This window comes from Cynocephalus volans, chromosome 5 (assembly GCF_027409185.1).
Source record: "Cynocephalus volans isolate mCynVol1 chromosome 5, mCynVol1.pri, whole genome shotgun sequence".
NCBI classification, from domain to species: domain Eukaryota; kingdom Metazoa; phylum Chordata; class Mammalia; order Dermoptera; family Cynocephalidae; genus Cynocephalus; species Cynocephalus volans.
Genome location: NC_084464.1, coordinates 146832024 through 146850170, shown reverse-complemented (window position 1 = coordinate 146850170; position 18147 = coordinate 146832024). Strand labels below are relative to the sequence as shown.

At 41.2% G+C, this 18147-nt stretch overlaps 1 protein-coding gene across 1 annotated transcript in view; it reads right to left on the bottom strand.

Annotated features, from left to right (window-relative positions):
* The window catches only part of SAMD5 (sterile alpha motif domain containing 5), a 49125-nt gene extending 31457 nt beyond the window's left edge, over positions 1–17668 (bottom strand). The window contains exon 1 of the mRNA XM_063096078.1: positions 17222–17668. Within this exon, the coding sequence (XP_062952148.1) occupies positions 17222–17668 (447 nt within the window). The remainder of the gene's footprint in view (positions 1–17221) is intronic.
* Between the last annotated feature and the right edge of the window lie 479 nt (positions 17669–18147).

Genomic DNA, 18147 nt, shown 5'->3' with positions numbered 1-18147 from the left:
AGTTCTGTTGGATGATTTTTTTTTCCTTGGTAAATGAATTTTTTTTTCTATTTCTTTTGTGCGTCTTGTATGTGCACAAAACATTGTATGTGAAAGAACAGGTGAGACAAAAATAAACTAGACTTACATCTACAATAGGCATATCTTTTCTGCTGGCTATTATTGTGGGTAGTTGAGTAAATCTAAAGAATAGTTGAGCTGGGTTTGGATTTCGTTGTTGCTATAGTAACCTTCAGTTCAGCAAAGACTTCAAATTCCTTCAGCAAGGGATTCTAGACACCTTGAGTTCAATGTGAAGCCTGGGGTGACCGAGAGTTTTCTTAGTGTTCCTGCTCCACCCTCAGCTTCCAGAGGACCTACATACCTATGCAACAGAGGGTGCCTCACTCTATGCTCATGTTCTTTCCCCAACTTTAGACTTGTTACTCGATGCAAGTCTCATGGTGGGGTCTAGAAGGGTTTTCTTGATTATCCTGCTGCAGTCTCTCTTTGACAAATCCTGTGCACTGCAGCTTCAAGGAGGGGACTTTCTCAGCATTCATATCACTTTTAACCATGAATGACTGCCAATATCTAACTTGTATTGTTAGTGGGTCTTCGTTTCAGACTACTCCATCCCAGCTATGGCAGAGCACTACATCATATCACACCCTGGGCCTAAGCAGATTTCCCAATACTGCCCTGTTGCAGATAGTGTTTATCTAGTGTCAGTGCAGGACTAGGAAGGCATGTTTTCTATCTCTGTCCCCACAGCTGCCAATCTTTGCCTGGGTCAGATGTTTGGGCAGGTTTCTTGCTCATTCCCTATCTTTTGTGTCCTATGACAGAAGGTCCCAGACACTGGTGCATTTTGTGCCTAGTCCCCAGGCATCACCTGCACACCTGCCCTACTGAGTGACCCTCTCTAGTTTCCTGCCCTGCCCCTAGTCACTCTCATGGATACACAGTAGAGGCCTGTGGTCAAGAGCTGGCAAGTCAATACAAACCTTCTGTGTCTGGGATTCCTAGGAATTTCAAATTGTCACACTAGCCCGATTCAAAAATTCACAAAAGTTTTATTTGTTTTCTTCACATCTGCTTTGATGATTGCTAACCCTCATCCTTGGGCTCTACCAACGACAAAACAATGTTATGTCCCTTCTCAGTTTGGAATTTAGATCACCTGCCTGCCTTTAGACCTTAGGTCTCTGATGGGATGGAAAAAATACATGATATTTTAGACTATCCATCTTTTTCTCATTGTTAAAGTGGGAGCAATGTCTTCTTGTGAATTTCAACACCCTAAGTGAAATAAAAACTCACAAGTTTAATATCATTTCAAACAAGTTACTAATTCTATGGGACACTGCAGTATAACCAAATGCTTTCTCATTTTTTTGAAAGTCTCCCTTCCTTCTTTCCAATGCAATAAAGCCACTATTCAGTATGTGAGTCTTTTGTTCACACTGCAATGATCTGAAGGTGTCCTAGGCCTATTCCCATTAAAACACACATGATGTACACAGACGTAATGTGGGTCTAGTCTTACTGGAACCATATAATATGTCAACTAATTCTTCAGTACAGGTTAATTCCCCTTTTCACAATTAAGGCCAACAAGGGAGCCTATTTTCCCAAGTTCATAATTGCTACTAACTAAATTTTGAATATTTATTCTTAATTTTAATGGCAAAGTAACACCATTCAATTCAAATACATGACTCTAAGCAAAAGGGATACTTATTAGAAATGATTAAGTATACTTTTAAGCAAACAAATCAAGACTTACGTATGCCAGTAAAAGGTGTCTAAACGTAATTTTTACTGGGAAACTATGCTTATACAGCAGTGGAGCCAAATACATGATCAAGATATTGATAAACCAATTCCCTTGGAAATGCCTATTCCTAAGAAAACCAGCCTCTACACTTTGTAATCACATTTTTTTTTAATTTGTTTGGGATTTGGGACTAAAAACATGACTACCTGCTAACAAATTTATCTACCAAGATGACTTTCAATTATTTCTAAATCCCACCTCAAATTCCAAATATGCCATTCTGGATATTCAAACATTGTGCTGAAGGTTATAAAAGCAACTCAAATTAACTTTTAGAAGTGTTCTGAGCAAGAACAGAATCATTTGATTAAATGACTGGCTCTCATATTACCCTCCACATTTTCTGAAGGAATAAAAGCTTGGGATCTTAAAAATGTATCCTAAACTAAAGTAGCAAATATGGATTTAGCAAAAACTTTAACATAGTATAAAATCCTGAAGAAGAGAACAAAAGAGAGCCAATACTGTTTTGTCTAGTATGTAACACAGTAGCAATCACATAAAGTTAATGACGACTAATAACTTCATCAACCTGTAACAGAACATAGACCAAGACATCGGATGCTCAAGTTTAACAGAAACTTTTGTTACCAAATTGATGTGATTTGATTCATATATGTCTTTCTTTTCTGTCTCCTTGTCAAATTGATTACAAATATTGTCAATCGATATTTGTAATACATATTGAAAGAATAAAGGATTTCTCTTTGTCTTAAATCAAGTATAACATATAAATTCATTCTAGGATAACATCTTTGAAATGTAAACTAATTAGTATGCTATTAAAATTTGTTAAAAAACCAAAACCCTCTAGGATATATCTGCTCCCTATCCCACACCTATTTTTCACCAACAGAAAGACAGATAGTTGCCAAGTCCCACATAGCAACATTTTTAGGCAGAATTGCTCAGTGATGGGGACCATGGGCACTGGCATCAGTACACCTGGTTTTCAAATGAAATTTGCTAATTGTGTGACTTTATGTAAAGTACTTAAGCTCTTTAAGCCTCATTTTTCTCTTCTATAAACAGGAATGGCAAAAATAACCTCTATGTTAGAGGGTTGTTATGAGGATTGAGTGAAATAACATGGTAAGGCACTCTTCATAAATAATAACAAATATAAAATCATCACTGTTGTTATGATTTGGTGTATTTCAGGGCTGTTTCTTCATGTTATACCTGAAGAGGCCACCAACAGCAGGAAGCTTTTCCTAACTTGTGCAAACCTGACTTCAAAAGTGAAAATAGATGGGAATGAGAAATAATATTTTACCTTTCTAAACTCCACGTGGAGAACGAGGGAAGCAGTTCAAGCAGAGAAGTCCCTCCCAGATGTGAAGAGGAAAACCAAATCTCTCCATAACTAATTAACATATGGCTGAATGAAGAATAAGTCTAATTATCACAATTAATGACATCAAAGCACTGTGAAAAGGTTTGCAGAATGCAGCTTCAGTTCACTCTTCCAGGAGCTGTCTGTCACCTGTCCAATTTGTCTGCTTTCAGAAACACACCATCTCTCTCCCCATTTCTCCAAAAAATCACTTACTAATATAATGGAATATATGCATCAAAAAAGACTATGTTTGGGTTGATAAAGAATAGCATTCTTCTTGTCAGAGAGCAGGTCTAACATAGCTCAGCAGGTCAGGTGTGTCCCTGCCACAATGTTCAATAAACCTTGAGAAGAAGATCAGAAGACTCAACCCATCACCATTTTCAAGGAAAGTGTGTCAATATAAGGGATCACATTGACAGAGATAAACACACTGGCCCAAATTTCTATGCCAAGAAATGGCAGTAAAAACTCTGGTTTAAAATGACACAGCAATAAAACCCAAAGTTACTGTCACCAACCTAACTCCAACTCTCTACCACTTCTCTGTAATGAAGTAGGTCTCAAAAGAGTAAATTACTTTGCATACCCTCTGGCTCAACTCTAATCTATAATGAATGCAATATGCATGTCCTGAGTTTTTTTGCTGCTGTACAAGTTTAAGCCAGCCAGAGATACAGTGGGTTTGTGTGATCTCAAATGGCAACTAATCCCATCTTTTCTTCAGATGTCTATAAATGACAGTGACTAGAGCACCAACCGTGGATGTAATGAACAACTTATCAAATTATCAATTTCTTCTTTCACATTTAGGTAGAGCTACTTTGCACCTTAACCTGATCCTGTAGAAGGCAAGTCCTAAGAATTGTTCCGTGATATTTTATGCAAAATATTTCCTCTTCGTAAAGCTCATCTATAGCTTTATTACTATCTGGCCATGAAAATATTGCTACTAATTAATGCAGTACTATTTTTATCAATCAAAAGCTTCCCAGAGGAGCGCTTCATAACATAGCAGTGTTCCATTCTGTGTTGATACATGGTTACTTTAAAGTGGCTGTATCTTTATTGCATGATTGATGGCTGGCTTGGGAAGTGTCGGGTGTATCCATTTCTGCAAACTCAGCTGAGTTCAGGGCCTGATTTAGGTATTTTCTCTAGAAACATACTATTCCAGTACCCCATTTTTAATCCTTGCTTCAATGACCTTTTAATGTTTTTTAAAAATCCATCTATTTGACCTTTCAATAAATGTTTAAATGTAAATCAAGGATTTGTTATAATAATATTTCTTACAGACTTTTCCAATTTTATCTTGTTATACATTGGGCTGTTGTTTCTATGCAAAGCCAAAGATTCAAATTAAATGAATGCCACTTCAATTTCTTTTATAAGGGTTTTCAGTTTGACAGGGCATCTGGCAAGCAGCCCCCCTTTGAATATTCCACTAAAAGGTCTGGGGTGAAGTGGGGGTGGGAAGGAAGCAGACTATTGGAGGGGAGTGGGAGTGGGGCAGTGGAAAAGTGGGAGGTTGAAGAAGAGGAACATAATTCCAAAATTTGGGAGGAATTTCCTGAAGTGCACTGAGAAAAAGAGCCCCTCCTTGCTATGAAAACAGTAAAATCAAGAGGGATTCAAGTGAATTACTTCCCCTGCCCCTGACTCTCTGCTTCAAAAACAAAATGTCTTCAAGAGCCAGAAAACTGAACGGTTACCCACAGCTATGTCATTATCCACAGCCTTTATTGTCATGAGGGTGCTGGTCCCTATTCCCCCTGCTGTCCCTGCCTCTTGTCTTGGTCTAGACAGAGACCACAACTTCCAAAAAGCCAGTGGCACGAAGCGAACTGTAAGGATGTCAAGTCAGTAACTGTCAAAGAGGCTACAGAATTGAAGGTAAATGTCAAACATTATTCATGAAAAAGATATAAAATGTAATAATGATCTAAGATTCTTATAAACTCCTCACCTCATACTCAGGTTTCTTCAAATGACATCATGTCATTTTTTTTTTTTTACTTCATTTCAGCTATGTAAGGATCATTTAACATTAGGAAATCTAGTAATGTAATATATCAACATCAGGCCCAGTAAGAAAAAATTCTCCAATATTTTTAAGTGGCTAGAAAGATATTTCATAGAATTATATATCCATTCCCAATAAAAATTCCTACAAAATTAGGAAAAGGAGGATGCTTTCTTAACATTATGAAGACTATCTTAAACAGTCAATGACAGAATAACAGCAAATGACTTTACAGCATTTTCACTAAAATTTGGAATATGACAAGAATGCCTAAATGTCATTGTTATTTAATACTGTTATATAAATTCCAGCCAACGCAATAACCCCAGAACAAAGAAATAAGAGATATTATTCCTTTAAAGTAGGCGATAAAATTATCCTGTGTGTATAATATAATTATATATAACATTAGAGCTTTACCTTGTATCATGTATGAAAATAGATTTCAGATGGATTAGAGAGTTAAACGTAAAAATAAAACCAAACAAATTAATAGAAGAGATAGGTAAACATTAACTGATTTTTACTGAACAATGGATTTATAAGGATAAAAGCAATCACAAACATAGAGATTTATTATCTTCACTTAAAAAAAAAAAAAGTGGGAAAACCTAAAAGGCAAATGACAAATTAAGTGAGATATCTTCAATGGTTATAACAGGCAAAAAAGTCGTTCTTATTTAAAGAGCTTTCTTAAATAGTGAAAAGAACACACGTCAACAGAATGGCAAGGACATGAATTAATAACTTAAGAGAATATCTTCATATTTAGAATAACTTCACAGTCATAAAGTTATGTATAATACTATAAATATTAGCCAGATGTTTTGAGTGAACACTATGTGGCAGGTATTATAAGAGGCCCTTTTCATGTACTGTTTTACTGATTCCTCACAATACTCTTAAGAAGTAAGTAATATTATATCTGTTTTCTAGATGAAACAATTCAGGTTCATAAAGATTAAGTAACTTGTCCAGGTAAGCAGTAAAGAAAGAATTCAAACTCAGTCCTGTATGAGTCTGCACCCTTTATATTCCCCCAGTTTGGAAGAAATAGCTAAAAAATTACTAATAAGGTGAAATACTCAAGAATTTTAAATTTTTGAATATATATTTCAAAAATCTCATAAAATTCTAATGTAAAACACATTCTTATGTTTGGGAAAAGTCTTTGCAACCTCTATGAGATAATGATTCTTTTTGTTAATACATAAATAGCTCTTGCAAAGCAACTGGAAGTCATCTAAAACCAGCAGAAAAAAATAAGCAAGTGCCATGAACAGGCAATATATAATTATAAAATAAAAAGCCAGAAACATAAAATTGTGTAAACTGGTAATCTAAGAAATATAATTCAAACAATGATGAAATACCACTTCTCAAACATGACATTTTCAAATAATAATAATAATAATAATAATAATAATAATAATAATAATAATAATAGCAATAACGTGGGTAAGGTTTCATCTCAATAAGGAAATGCTTAAACTAATTATGGTATTAACCTAAGACAGAAAATGTCTTAGTATTAAGATCATTTTGGGGGGAAGGGGAGAAAATAAGGTGATGTTGGTTAAAGGATTTAAAGGTTCAGTTAGGATGAATAAGTTCTGGATATTTTATACATACAAAACATATACAATAACTATAGTTAATATCATATTGTTTACTTGAAAATTGCTAAGAGATTAGATCTTAAATGTTCTCACCACAAAACATGATAAGTATGTGAAATGATAGACAATTAGCTTAACTTAATCATTTCAGAATGTATACATATATCAAAATATAGTGTTGTACCCTGTAAATATATTCACTTTTTGTCAATTATTTCTTAATAAAACTGGGGGAAAATCACTTTTCAAATGATATCACTCATAAAAACAGCCTTACCCTTATCCATATAAAATGTGGTACCAATTTGGTGCATTCTGCACAAAACAGATATTTGTACACATAAATGATTTTTAAAGAGATATAGTGTAATGTTAGAAATTGTAATGTAGTCCATTTTAAATTCTTCTTTATCTGCTTCACTGTTCCCCAAATTTTCTCAATTCAGTGTGTCTGCTCTTCAACAGAATTTTTTTGTTAAATAAACCTAATGATTTATTTACTATTGGTAAGAACACCATAAATTGGTAAATTTCTTTTAGAATTTACAAAGTAACTTCATATATTATCCCATTTAATTCATACTACAACTCTGTAAGATAGATATTGGCACCACTTTACAGAAGAAAAAACTTCTCTTAAACTAAAAATGATCACATTTCTTTATATCTTACAATGACAGGGTAAAGGGAAGGGTTCGCCCCAGTTGCAGGCAATAAGAGTCCTTAAAAACAAAACTTTTTATTATGAACATGTCCCAGTAACCATTTTTAAATAATGTTAGTAATAAAACACTTCTCCCTAAAAAATTTTTTGTTGGCCTAACTTCTAACTGCTGCTGCTACTGTTAAGTTTTAATGGTCTGTATATAAGCTTTAAATTAGCATCTTTTCTTACAAGCATTATATGCTACATGGGAGTTAATACAGTTGTATAGTTGGCCCACACTGCAGACTTGGCTACAAGAATCTTTTTCTAGAGTGAGAATATAAAGCTGCCATGTCTCCCACATAGTACTACATATTCCTGAGTTAAACAGTTCATTTGAAATAAACTCTGAGAGCACCATGATTTGTAAAAACCAAGAAACTAAACTTGAGTTACTTCAATGCTTTTATTCTTATGTGACCCCTTGGAGTTTTTGTGTTGAAAATTTACAACAGTGAAAGAGACTAGAAACTGCAAGGTGTAATACTTTAGTTTGATAAGTACAATTTCTCTTTCATAGATGAAATATTTTTACTAACTTTGAATACTTTACAATTGAAATGTATTCTTTCCTTAATTGTTAATTGCTTTAAAATCAAAAAAAGGGAACAAGAAAATATTAATTTCTGTGTATTACTACACAATTATTACTTAAACTAATTTTGTCAAATAGAGGTGGGGTGTTCAAAATAATACACTCTATCAAATACAATACGTACATCTCCAGTCTTAGAATGTTATGTTATGTACTTAAAAAAATCTTAAAACTTGTCAAATCTGCTCATGATTTTGGTAAATAAGAATACATACCAATTGTTTTCTTTGTTGTACTGACCTGTTCCAAATGAAATAGGTCTTATTTTGTTTATATTTATAATTTTACGGAAAGGTAACAGTAAGCTTTTTAGAGAGCATCAGACCATTTCTGTATTTCAATGAGAGCAGTAATGAAATCTCTTTAAACTATTAGATGTGACTTAGTCTTTATGTAAGACAGATTGTATACTTAATGCCTTTTGGCATGATCCTCAGTTACTGGCCCTTAATAGTTTTTATATTGACTGAAAACGAGGATTCCCTTCCTAATCGTCCCAGGCCTCCCCAAGTCCAAATCAGTGGTTACTCTGAAATAGCATTTTTCATAAAACTTACAAATGATAAAAACCTTTTAACTCAATACCAGTAGTAGTAATAATAAGCATCTGCTACAGCCTAGCACTCAGTGTTGTTTCCAGCTCTACGCAGGCTGTGTGATCTTGAGAAGCTATAAGCGATCATAGTTCCAGGTGCCCTTTCTTCCAAACACCTCAGATGTCCCTTGTTTATTTCAAGAACCAGCCCTGGCCGAGGTCATGCCATCTGACTTGCCTCGCTTCAGGAAAACTCATTTCAAAACATGTTCCTGGTGGACCAGCATCTGAACACTTAAATATAATCTGAAAAGAATTAAATGTTTATAAAAATATATTTCTTATTTCTTTCTTGTTTTTCATGGTCCGCCTTAGACAACTACCAAGCACAGACAAGACTCGAGGTTCTTGTCTCTTCGAGACAAGAGCAACCTTAACACTGCTACCCCTGCTGTTAGCATCTTCTCTTCTCTCAAGAGTGGAGAGGGAGAAACAAGTACAACTGTTATTCCGCTAAGACACAACATGGAAGTGCAGAGGAAGAGCTTTCTAAGAACTGCAGATGCAGCAAGTGAAATGCCCTGAGAAAACCATTAGGTTGTCCAAATCCTGATCAGCTCATCAAGTGCTTCATAGTTTACTGATAACTGTGCACATTTTACCTAATTCCTCCCCATTAGGGCCACAGATACTTTACACTAATTATCCATTGGGAGAGACCACAACTGGTGCCTTGCTCTTTGAAAATACAAAGGGAATTGACTTTTGCATTTTGAAAAGCCTTTGGCGGGGGGGTTCCATATACACAGATATGGATACATAGTAAGAGCATATTTTTAATGATTCACAAGTAGAAAAAGCATTATAAATATCATAAAATCTAAAAACCAGTTTACAAGTCATACAAAAAAAAAAACCTCATTGTCAGAGTCTATTTTCCATTTCACATTTTACCAATTGTCATTTCTCTTAATTGCCTGATTTGGTTCTGGATTACTTTAGGTATTTACCCCCAAACCAGATCTACCTGAGAATGAAGGCTCGCCACTGCTGAAGATAATCCAACGAGTGTTCCACAGGCACTGGAGTTCTAGAAATGTTTTGAATAACAGCAGCACTGTAATCTCCCAAGTGACTGTTTTCAAGATTATAACCTAATTTTGAATACCTAAATTTTGAAATGTTTATATTTTTAAAAATTATTTTCATTATGGTATCCTCAGGCACATAGAAACAACTGGCCATCATGTGTACTAAAAATATACCACTGATTTATTACCAAACACCCCTATCATCAGGAATACGACCTAGGCCAGCAGTCCTTTCTGTGCACAGGTGACACACAGCCACTGTGATGGAGGCTGAGCTGTCCAAGCAAACTTAAGTACAGCAGTAAGAGGAGCCAACACAGTGAGCACTTACCATGAGCCAGGCCACTCATCTGGCAAATGCTTTTTCTCAACACCTGTTAGCAAAGAACACCAGAAGCCCTTTGCTTTCATCTAGCAAAGCCAGCAATACACCTTCACACTCCTACCTCAGGGTGTATCAACTCTCCAGCCCTATGTCATCATTTAGTCTGCAGGGGCCTTGGTCACCTTTCCTTTCTACAAGGCATCACACTGGTCCATTACACTGATATTATGTTGCTTGACCTAGTGATCGAGATGAAGTAACTACTCTAAACTTATTGGTAAGACATTTGTGTAGGGTGGGAAATAAATCTTGCAAAAATTCAAGGGCCTATTCCTTAGTGAGATTTCCAGGGGTCCAGTGGTGTGGGGTAAATCAAGACATCCATTCTAAGGTGAAGAATAAGTTGTTGCATCTGGCTCCATCCTACAACCAAAGAAGAGGCACAACACCTAGTGAGCCTCTTTGGATTTTGGAGGCAGCATATTCCTCAATAAGGTGTGCTACTCAAGACCATTTACTGAATGACCTGAAAAGCTGCCAGTTTTGAGTGGGGCCCAGAATAACAGAAGGCTCTGCAGCAGATCCAGGCTGCTGTGCAAGCTGCTCTGCCCCTTAGGCCATATGATCCAGCAGACCCAATGATGCTTGAGGTGACAGTGGCAGATAGACAGATGCTGTTTGTATCCTTCAGTGGGCCCCTCTAGGTGAATCACAGCGCAGATCCTTAGGATATTAGAGCAAGTTCCTGCCAACACCTTAACACCTTAATCTTGGACTTCTAACCATTTCTGTTGTTTGAAACACCCAGTTTGTGGTACTTTGTTATGGTAACTCTAGGCAACTCAAACAAATTTTGATCTACTAAGTTCAGAAGTGTTAGTTCATCTAATCCCCATAACAACCCTATGAGATGTTCACTAGTGTTGTGCATTTTTAACAAATGAACCAGAGGTGACCTGGCATGGAGCAGAGCTGGGACTTGAACTCTGCAGTCTGGTTCTGAGCCTCTTCAGTCAGCAGAAAGAAGTAATAGGAATGCACAGTATTATTCTAACCTGGATGAATTCCATGGGCTGCCATAACTCATAGAAACCATGTTTTCTTGGTTTGGAAAATCAGCACTGACTCAGCTCTCAGCATGTTGCTATTGAGGGCAGGTATTAACCAGAGGAGGAGAAGGTGACTGCTTAGTGAATGATGTGAGGGATGCCTACAATACTTACTAACACCTGATGTTTCTTGAGAAGCAGTACATTTTGTTAATGTGACTGGCCCTCTAGCCTGGCCTGGACTTGGATGACCCCGAGAATGAGCACTTCCGTAAATGTTATGCCCTAGGTGCCTTACTTCCCTCCCCCGAGTGCGGGCCCTGCTGCAGAAGTCTTTTTTTTTAATGTCCTGCAGGAGTATCACTTTAATTCCTAGTTCTTCTTTGATAACATGTAAGGAATAAACATATTTGATTTTAAATTTCGTCATCAATTATCTCTACTTGAGTTTTCACGAGAGTTGATCTTTTCTTAACATTTGAAATAAACACAAATGCAAAATTCTCCAGCCCTTGATGTTTGTAGAAATAACATTTAACATTGATATAGTGCAACTATTACATATCAGGTGCTGGGTTAGGCCCTCCACATACCAGCGGGGCCATGTCTGTCTAGCTCCCTGCAGTCCTAATCCTAGGACCTCTCACATGGCGCATGCTCAGTGTGTGTAAAATGGAAGGACAGATGGGTGAATGGACAGATGGATGAATGGACAAATGGATGGATGGACAGATGGACAGATGGATGGATGGATGAATAGATGGATGTATCAATGGATGGCCGAGGGACAGCTTATGTCGACACTCCATGGACAGAAAACTGTAAGGAACATGAGGAATACAGCAGCCCCACCACCACCCAACCCCTTGTGTCCTTCTCTGAGCACCCTTTCCCCCTTTCCAAAGTGTTCCAATCAGGGAAACAAAAACTCTCCGAAGGATCTAGGCTGAGAATACTTGAGGATACTGATTGAGTTGGAGAAAACAGAAACATGCCAGTTTTTAATTTGTCCCTGGTAATGTCAAAAAGGCAGAAGAGATTCTTGGGAGGAGGAATATTTACTCTCAATTCAGCTTCTGCCAAGACCCAAGGCAAAACTCCAAAGGACACAATCATATCTTTGCCAGCCTCTCTCTTCCCTTTCCAAACGCTGCTTCTTTATCCTGCACCCCAGACACAGAAGCCTTCAGGCCACCTCTGTCTCTCCACGTGCCTTTATCCTAGGCCATCTCACCAGAATATCCATAAATAGCCTCATTACCATGAGAGTTATTAATTAAATTCACATGAAAGTGTGAATGAATATTAGCCCTCCTACAGCACTATTAAATAAGGTTTTGCTAACTCAAACCATTTTAAGTGGTAGATGTGGTAAGGAGAAAATTTCCAGTAAAGAAGTCTAGAAGCCCACCCCACCTACCCTAGGGCCTGCCTCCTGCTTTGTCAAGTCTGCTAGAAAATAAAATACCTTTCTGCCCCATACCCTTCATACCAACCACAACCCCACAAGCACTGCCAAACATCATGGGACACAACCAAACATCTCATAACCTGTAACCTACAGCACAAATATATGAATGGTGAGAGAACCCTCTGTGAGTATATGTGTAATCCTATACATTGTATTATGTAATGTTTATATGGAGGCATAGCTAGAAACACCAGATCATAATATCCAATATTCCAACATTTATATATTAACACAATGTTCCCCCCCACCACACATACTAGTCACATCTGGTCAGACAGAGAAATGAAGGCTCTTCAGTGTAAGCCCTACAAAGTGCCCAGTCTCCTCTCGTCTCTTGCCTCCCTCCCCTCTACCATGGAGGAGACACTCTCCTCCGGCCCAAAGTGAATCCACCCTTCCCTCCAGTGCCCTGGGCACGATTCTCTCCACCTCCCTAGGACCCTGTCTCTTGGGTCATCTCCTTTCTCCCATGCCTCCACCATCTCCCTATCAATGGCTCCCTACCACCAACACTTAGGCTCCAGTTGTTCTCACCCTTAACGCAAATGAACCCACAAAACCCTTTCCTTGACCCAAAGTCTCCCTTCTTCCTCTAGCTGTAACCTTAGTTCTATGTTCTCAGTCCAACTTTGTTATAAGGTGTGCATTCTCCCTGTCTCCACTCCCACTGGTCCCATCACCTAAACCTGCTATTGCCAAGGTCCTCGATGGTGTGGTTGCTACTTCCCATGGGTGTGTGTCCGTTCTTGTTCTACCTGACAATTTTCTGACCTGCTGACTGGCCCCTCCTCCTTGAAACATCACTGCTTCCATCAGCTTCCAGCACCCCGCTTCCTCCTGCCTCCTCCCTCTCTGCTTGCCCATTTCTGCCTCCCTTGGAGCGTCCTCTTCTGCCCATGTCATACAACCTGGTGTTTCCCAGGCCTCCGTCGTAGTCCCTTCTCTCTTCTCCCTCTACATCTCACTCACAGTCACAGCATCAATGTGCTGACACCTCTCAAACCTGCATCTTTTGCCCCAACCTCTCTCCCTCTCATCCTGTCATCCAGACGATCATCAAGTTCTGTCAACTCTCCCTCTCAACTACCTCCTTTGCTTCTCCCCCACTGTCTTAGGCAGTCCAGGCCACCAGCCTCTCTCTCCTGACACTACAACAATCTCCCAATTGTTTACTCTGCCTCTGGTCAGGACCCGTCAACAGCTCCCTTCTGCTCTCGGTATACACTCCAAACTCCTTAACATGACCTCAGGGCCATTCAGGACCAGCTGCTGCCCCATCTCTCCATCTGCTGCCACTTCCTCCAAGCAGCCAGTGCTTCAGCCAGACAGAATTCCTGCACATTCCCGCTGCATGCTCTACTTCCTCCCTCGTGGGGCCTTTGCACACACTGTTCTCTCTGCCTGGAACACTCTTCTCCTTAAGACCCTGCTTTTCTTCAGGCTAAATCCACTCAACCTTCAGTTATCAGATCAAATGCCAGTTCTGGAAAGCCTGCGTGGTCCCAGTTCCTGCAAACTACACAGGATGCACTCTTCATGGCATCATGTGCTTCCCATCAAAGCACTTGTCATACTTTATCATTAGCCTTCATTCCATTTTATGTATTCTCTGCTAGAATCTAAGGTTCCCGAGAGCAGGGCTTCCACAGCCTGTCAGCCACAGCAGCCTGGGGCCCAGTAGGAGTGCGGCATAGAAAAGCCTGGTAGAAAATACATTGTCGCCGTCTCACACAGGTAGGAATCACAGCAGTCAGAGAAGCTAAAGAGGGCAGAAGAGGGGACTCATCCAGAGTCATCTGTTTCCCAGCCCAGTGCTCTTTCCAAGCTCCAGGCTTTTGAGAGCTACAGACTGTTTGGAAAACAAAGAGAAACTTATTTTGAACTTACCTTTTAACTCTCTGATCTCTAAACCGGGCAACCTTAACTGTTACTGGAGCAAATCCTATAATCCTTTCAGATGATTCTTGGGAAAATTCCTCAACCTAATTTCCTCTGTAAAAGACCTGCCTTGATCACTGTTGATATAATCCACTTTCAAGCAATCTGACATTCTCACCAAAGTACAAAATCACAGGGCTCCATGACGCAAATGACCGTAAGGGAGACTGAAGCCTGCTTTACCAAGCACGATTCCAAATGCACATAATGAATACTGTACATTCTGATCATGACAGAGCCAAGGAGTCTGCAGAAATTATGATGTGGATCATATTTTAAATAAAAAGTCCTAGCATTGTTCATGAAGAAACAAGCTGCATCAGAAAACAAAGTAAATAACTGAAAATCCAAAACTTAGGCAGCAATGCACTTATAAGCAACAAATTCAGAATGAGCAATGTGATCTGGTATTACACAGTTGTATGCTTAGTTTCATATACACTAATTATGTTTTAATTCCTGTCTCACTGTGTATTTATTTCTTACAATAGTTTGTCAGCTCTAATTTTTTTTTTTTTTTGGTCCCAGCTGGAGCATCAATGAAGGAGGTAATAAAAACACTTCTGCCCCCATTTTATCCTTCCATTAGTTCGAGAAGGAGAGTTAAATATGTATTTAAGGTGAGTAGGGGCATATTTTTATTATCAAACATTATTGTTATGGGATTTATATAAGAGTAAAGTTAACTCAAACAATTCTTTACATGGAATATAAATAGTATTACAGTGCAAGTTGAAATTTTCTTCTATAAATTATACTTATGCAAATACACTACCATGTTACTCATTGATCTAGGTAGGAGTCCACAGTTCAAAGTCTACACTCAGACTTTTCATGTCTTTAGAATCCTTTCAGTTTCTAAGTTTGATATTTCAGCCTGCCTATGCTGTTTAAAAACCGGAACCAACACGTGTCACTTCATGCTTACTGCTCTCTCCTGGAGCCCACTGTCTCCCTGCCCTGCCGGCCCATTACACAGCACTTTTCCTGAACGCTAAGCAAGCCTTTGTGACACACCTTGCTCTCTGCATCGCCTTCCAGCCAGGTCTGGAATTGTGCTCTCGCCATGCGCCCAGTTACTCAGCCTAAGCCCCCTCACTTCCTGGGATGATAATAATAAACATCTAACTGGCTTTGACCTGCCGTCTCCAGGACCAAGCTTCATACTGATGACTGGAGTCTGGAGTCCCTCTATCCACACTACCTCTAACGTGCCTCTAAAGCCCTGGGGAAATTGCGTTCTTCCCATCGCTGTTTCAGGCACACATCAGTAGCACAGAGCGGGTAGCCAGAACAGGTGCTGAATGTGAGGCAAACCGTCCTCCTGACCTGCCCTTTTTACGTCCTCTCCAATTTGTACTCAAGCAGGTTGTCTGAATTGCCTGTCATATCTACTGCCTTAACAGATGGATAATATTAACTCCCTTATTTCCATCTCCTCTAGATATTATCTACTTTTTTACAAAGCTTTCGCTTGAACTTCCTTTAATCCAGGCACTGACCTTTACTTAAGACTATAAAGTAGTGCGAGGGCCCCAGACACCCACACGACATGTACGTCATCCGCATGTCCCTGCTTGGGCGTTGTGTTTTCTTTCCAACAGCTGAGACTCTTTGCCCTCATTCCTCCTGGGTTTCCGTCCCTAAGTGTTGAGATTCGAGCTGAAGTGCTCCTTCTCTGCATAACTCCAGGCAACCCTGGGGTCACGTGTGCTGTCCACTTCTGTGTCAAGTCAGGACCCTCTACCTGGACAGCCGCAGAAAACCCAGCTGAACAGACAGAGCAAGAAGCAGAGCTCTTGTGTGAAATAACTGTCTGTGACTTCATTATTCAAAGCCCACTTGAGTCTTCCTCGCAGAGCAGCTGGGGAAACTTCCAGGCTTCTTCCCAGAGGCTCCGCAGAGAATTCCTCCCCAGGCACTGAAAATGTCACTTCCTTGTGCTCTGTCTTCCTCCGTCAAATGCAGGTTGACTCAGACTTTTTAGAAGTCACGTTGTAGCTACTTCATAGCATCTGGGTTAATAATAAACCAAACTGGTGACAGCACAGACCCCCGAAGCACACCCCGTGGCCCTATTATCTACAACGTCTTGCACCCTATTACCTTAAGTTTAAAGAACTTCTCTCAAGTGGACCGACACGTGGCTGGCTAACTGTCCCCCCAGAATGTTCATGTTAATGGACACGCTTCTCAAATCTGCAGCAGTGCTAGAATTCAGACTCATGGAATTGAAAGCAACAGGGCGTGATTTCTCACTCTTTAAAAAGAGTTCGCCAGATCCCGTGGGAGTTTCTCAGAACTCAAGAAAGTAAGGAAAAGAAAGACAAAAAGGAAGGTCTAAAAGAATGTAGGTATTGAGCATTTTCCTGGCACCCCTCACACCGAAGCACGTCAGGAATCCCCTTTGCTACCAGAAGCACCGCGAGGCCAGTTCCTGACAGGGGAGCCCCGAGACCATGCGGAGACTCGGTCCTGGTTTCAGGTTAAATCTGGGTGCCGGATCCTGTCTTACCTACCCCTGGCGACACCAGGAAGGAAGGAATAAAGAGCGAATACAGAAAGAAAACGGAAGAGAGTCCCAGACACCCAAAGCATCCTGGCTTCCCCGTCGTCACCTGGAGTGGGCTGCCAAGCCCCGGCACAACCGGCTGGGCCGCGTCCCCTCCCGCCGCTCGCCCCAGGTCGCCAGGGCGGCGCCCCCTTACCTTGCGGGAGTACGGGGGCTTGCTCAGGTGGATGCCATCGCGGACGAGCTTATCCCTGATCATGATCTTCAGCTTCAGTTTGGGGTAGCTCACCAGTTCCCTGCTGCGGGGGGCGGTGGTCTGGCCGCGGGGGTCCCCGCGGGTGCCCTGGGCCGCGCCGCCGCTCGGCTCCCCCCGGCGGCCGGTGGGGACGGCATCGGCGGGCGGCGGCTGCGGTTCGAGCGTGAAGTAGAGGCCGGCGGCGGCCGCGTCCTGCTCCCGCAGGCGGCGCACGGCCTCCAGGATGCGGCGGCGGTGCGCGGGCGCCAGCACCCCGATGGCGTCCAGGTCCGGGTCCCCGATCTGCTTGCACACCTCCAGGTCATCGTAGCCGTTATCCACGAAGGACTCCGCGTACTGCGGGAGCTGCAGCGCTTTCAGCCACTCGTAAACTATGTTGGTGCACATGGCGGGACTGCGAACCCCGCCGGCGAACGCCCTCCCGGCGGCCGAGCGGCACCGGCGGCACCAGTGGTGGGAACTTTGAATCCTCGCCTCGGAGGGGGAAAAGAAGGCGCAGTAAAGTTTTCTTTTTAAAGGAAGAGATCGGGCCGGAGACGGAAAGCCCTGCGAAGACGCCTGAGGGACGCAGGAGCGTAAAGGCAGCAAAGTGAATTCCCCCAGCAGCCGCGGCGCTCGCAGGCACTGGCGACTGGGCGAGCCGCGCCGCTCCGCGCCGCCCCTGGATGCGCCGCCGCCGCCGCGGGGAGGGGCGCGGGAGGGGCGGAGGCGGGCGGGGCCCGGACACACCCCTCGGACCCGCGCGGGTCAGGGCAGCACCGCGCCGCCCCGGAGTTTCCCAGGCCGGGACGGTCCCCGGGCTGCGCGCCGCATGTCGCGTCCTGGCCACCGCGCTGGGGGGCGTCTGCACGCGCGCCCCAAGTTGG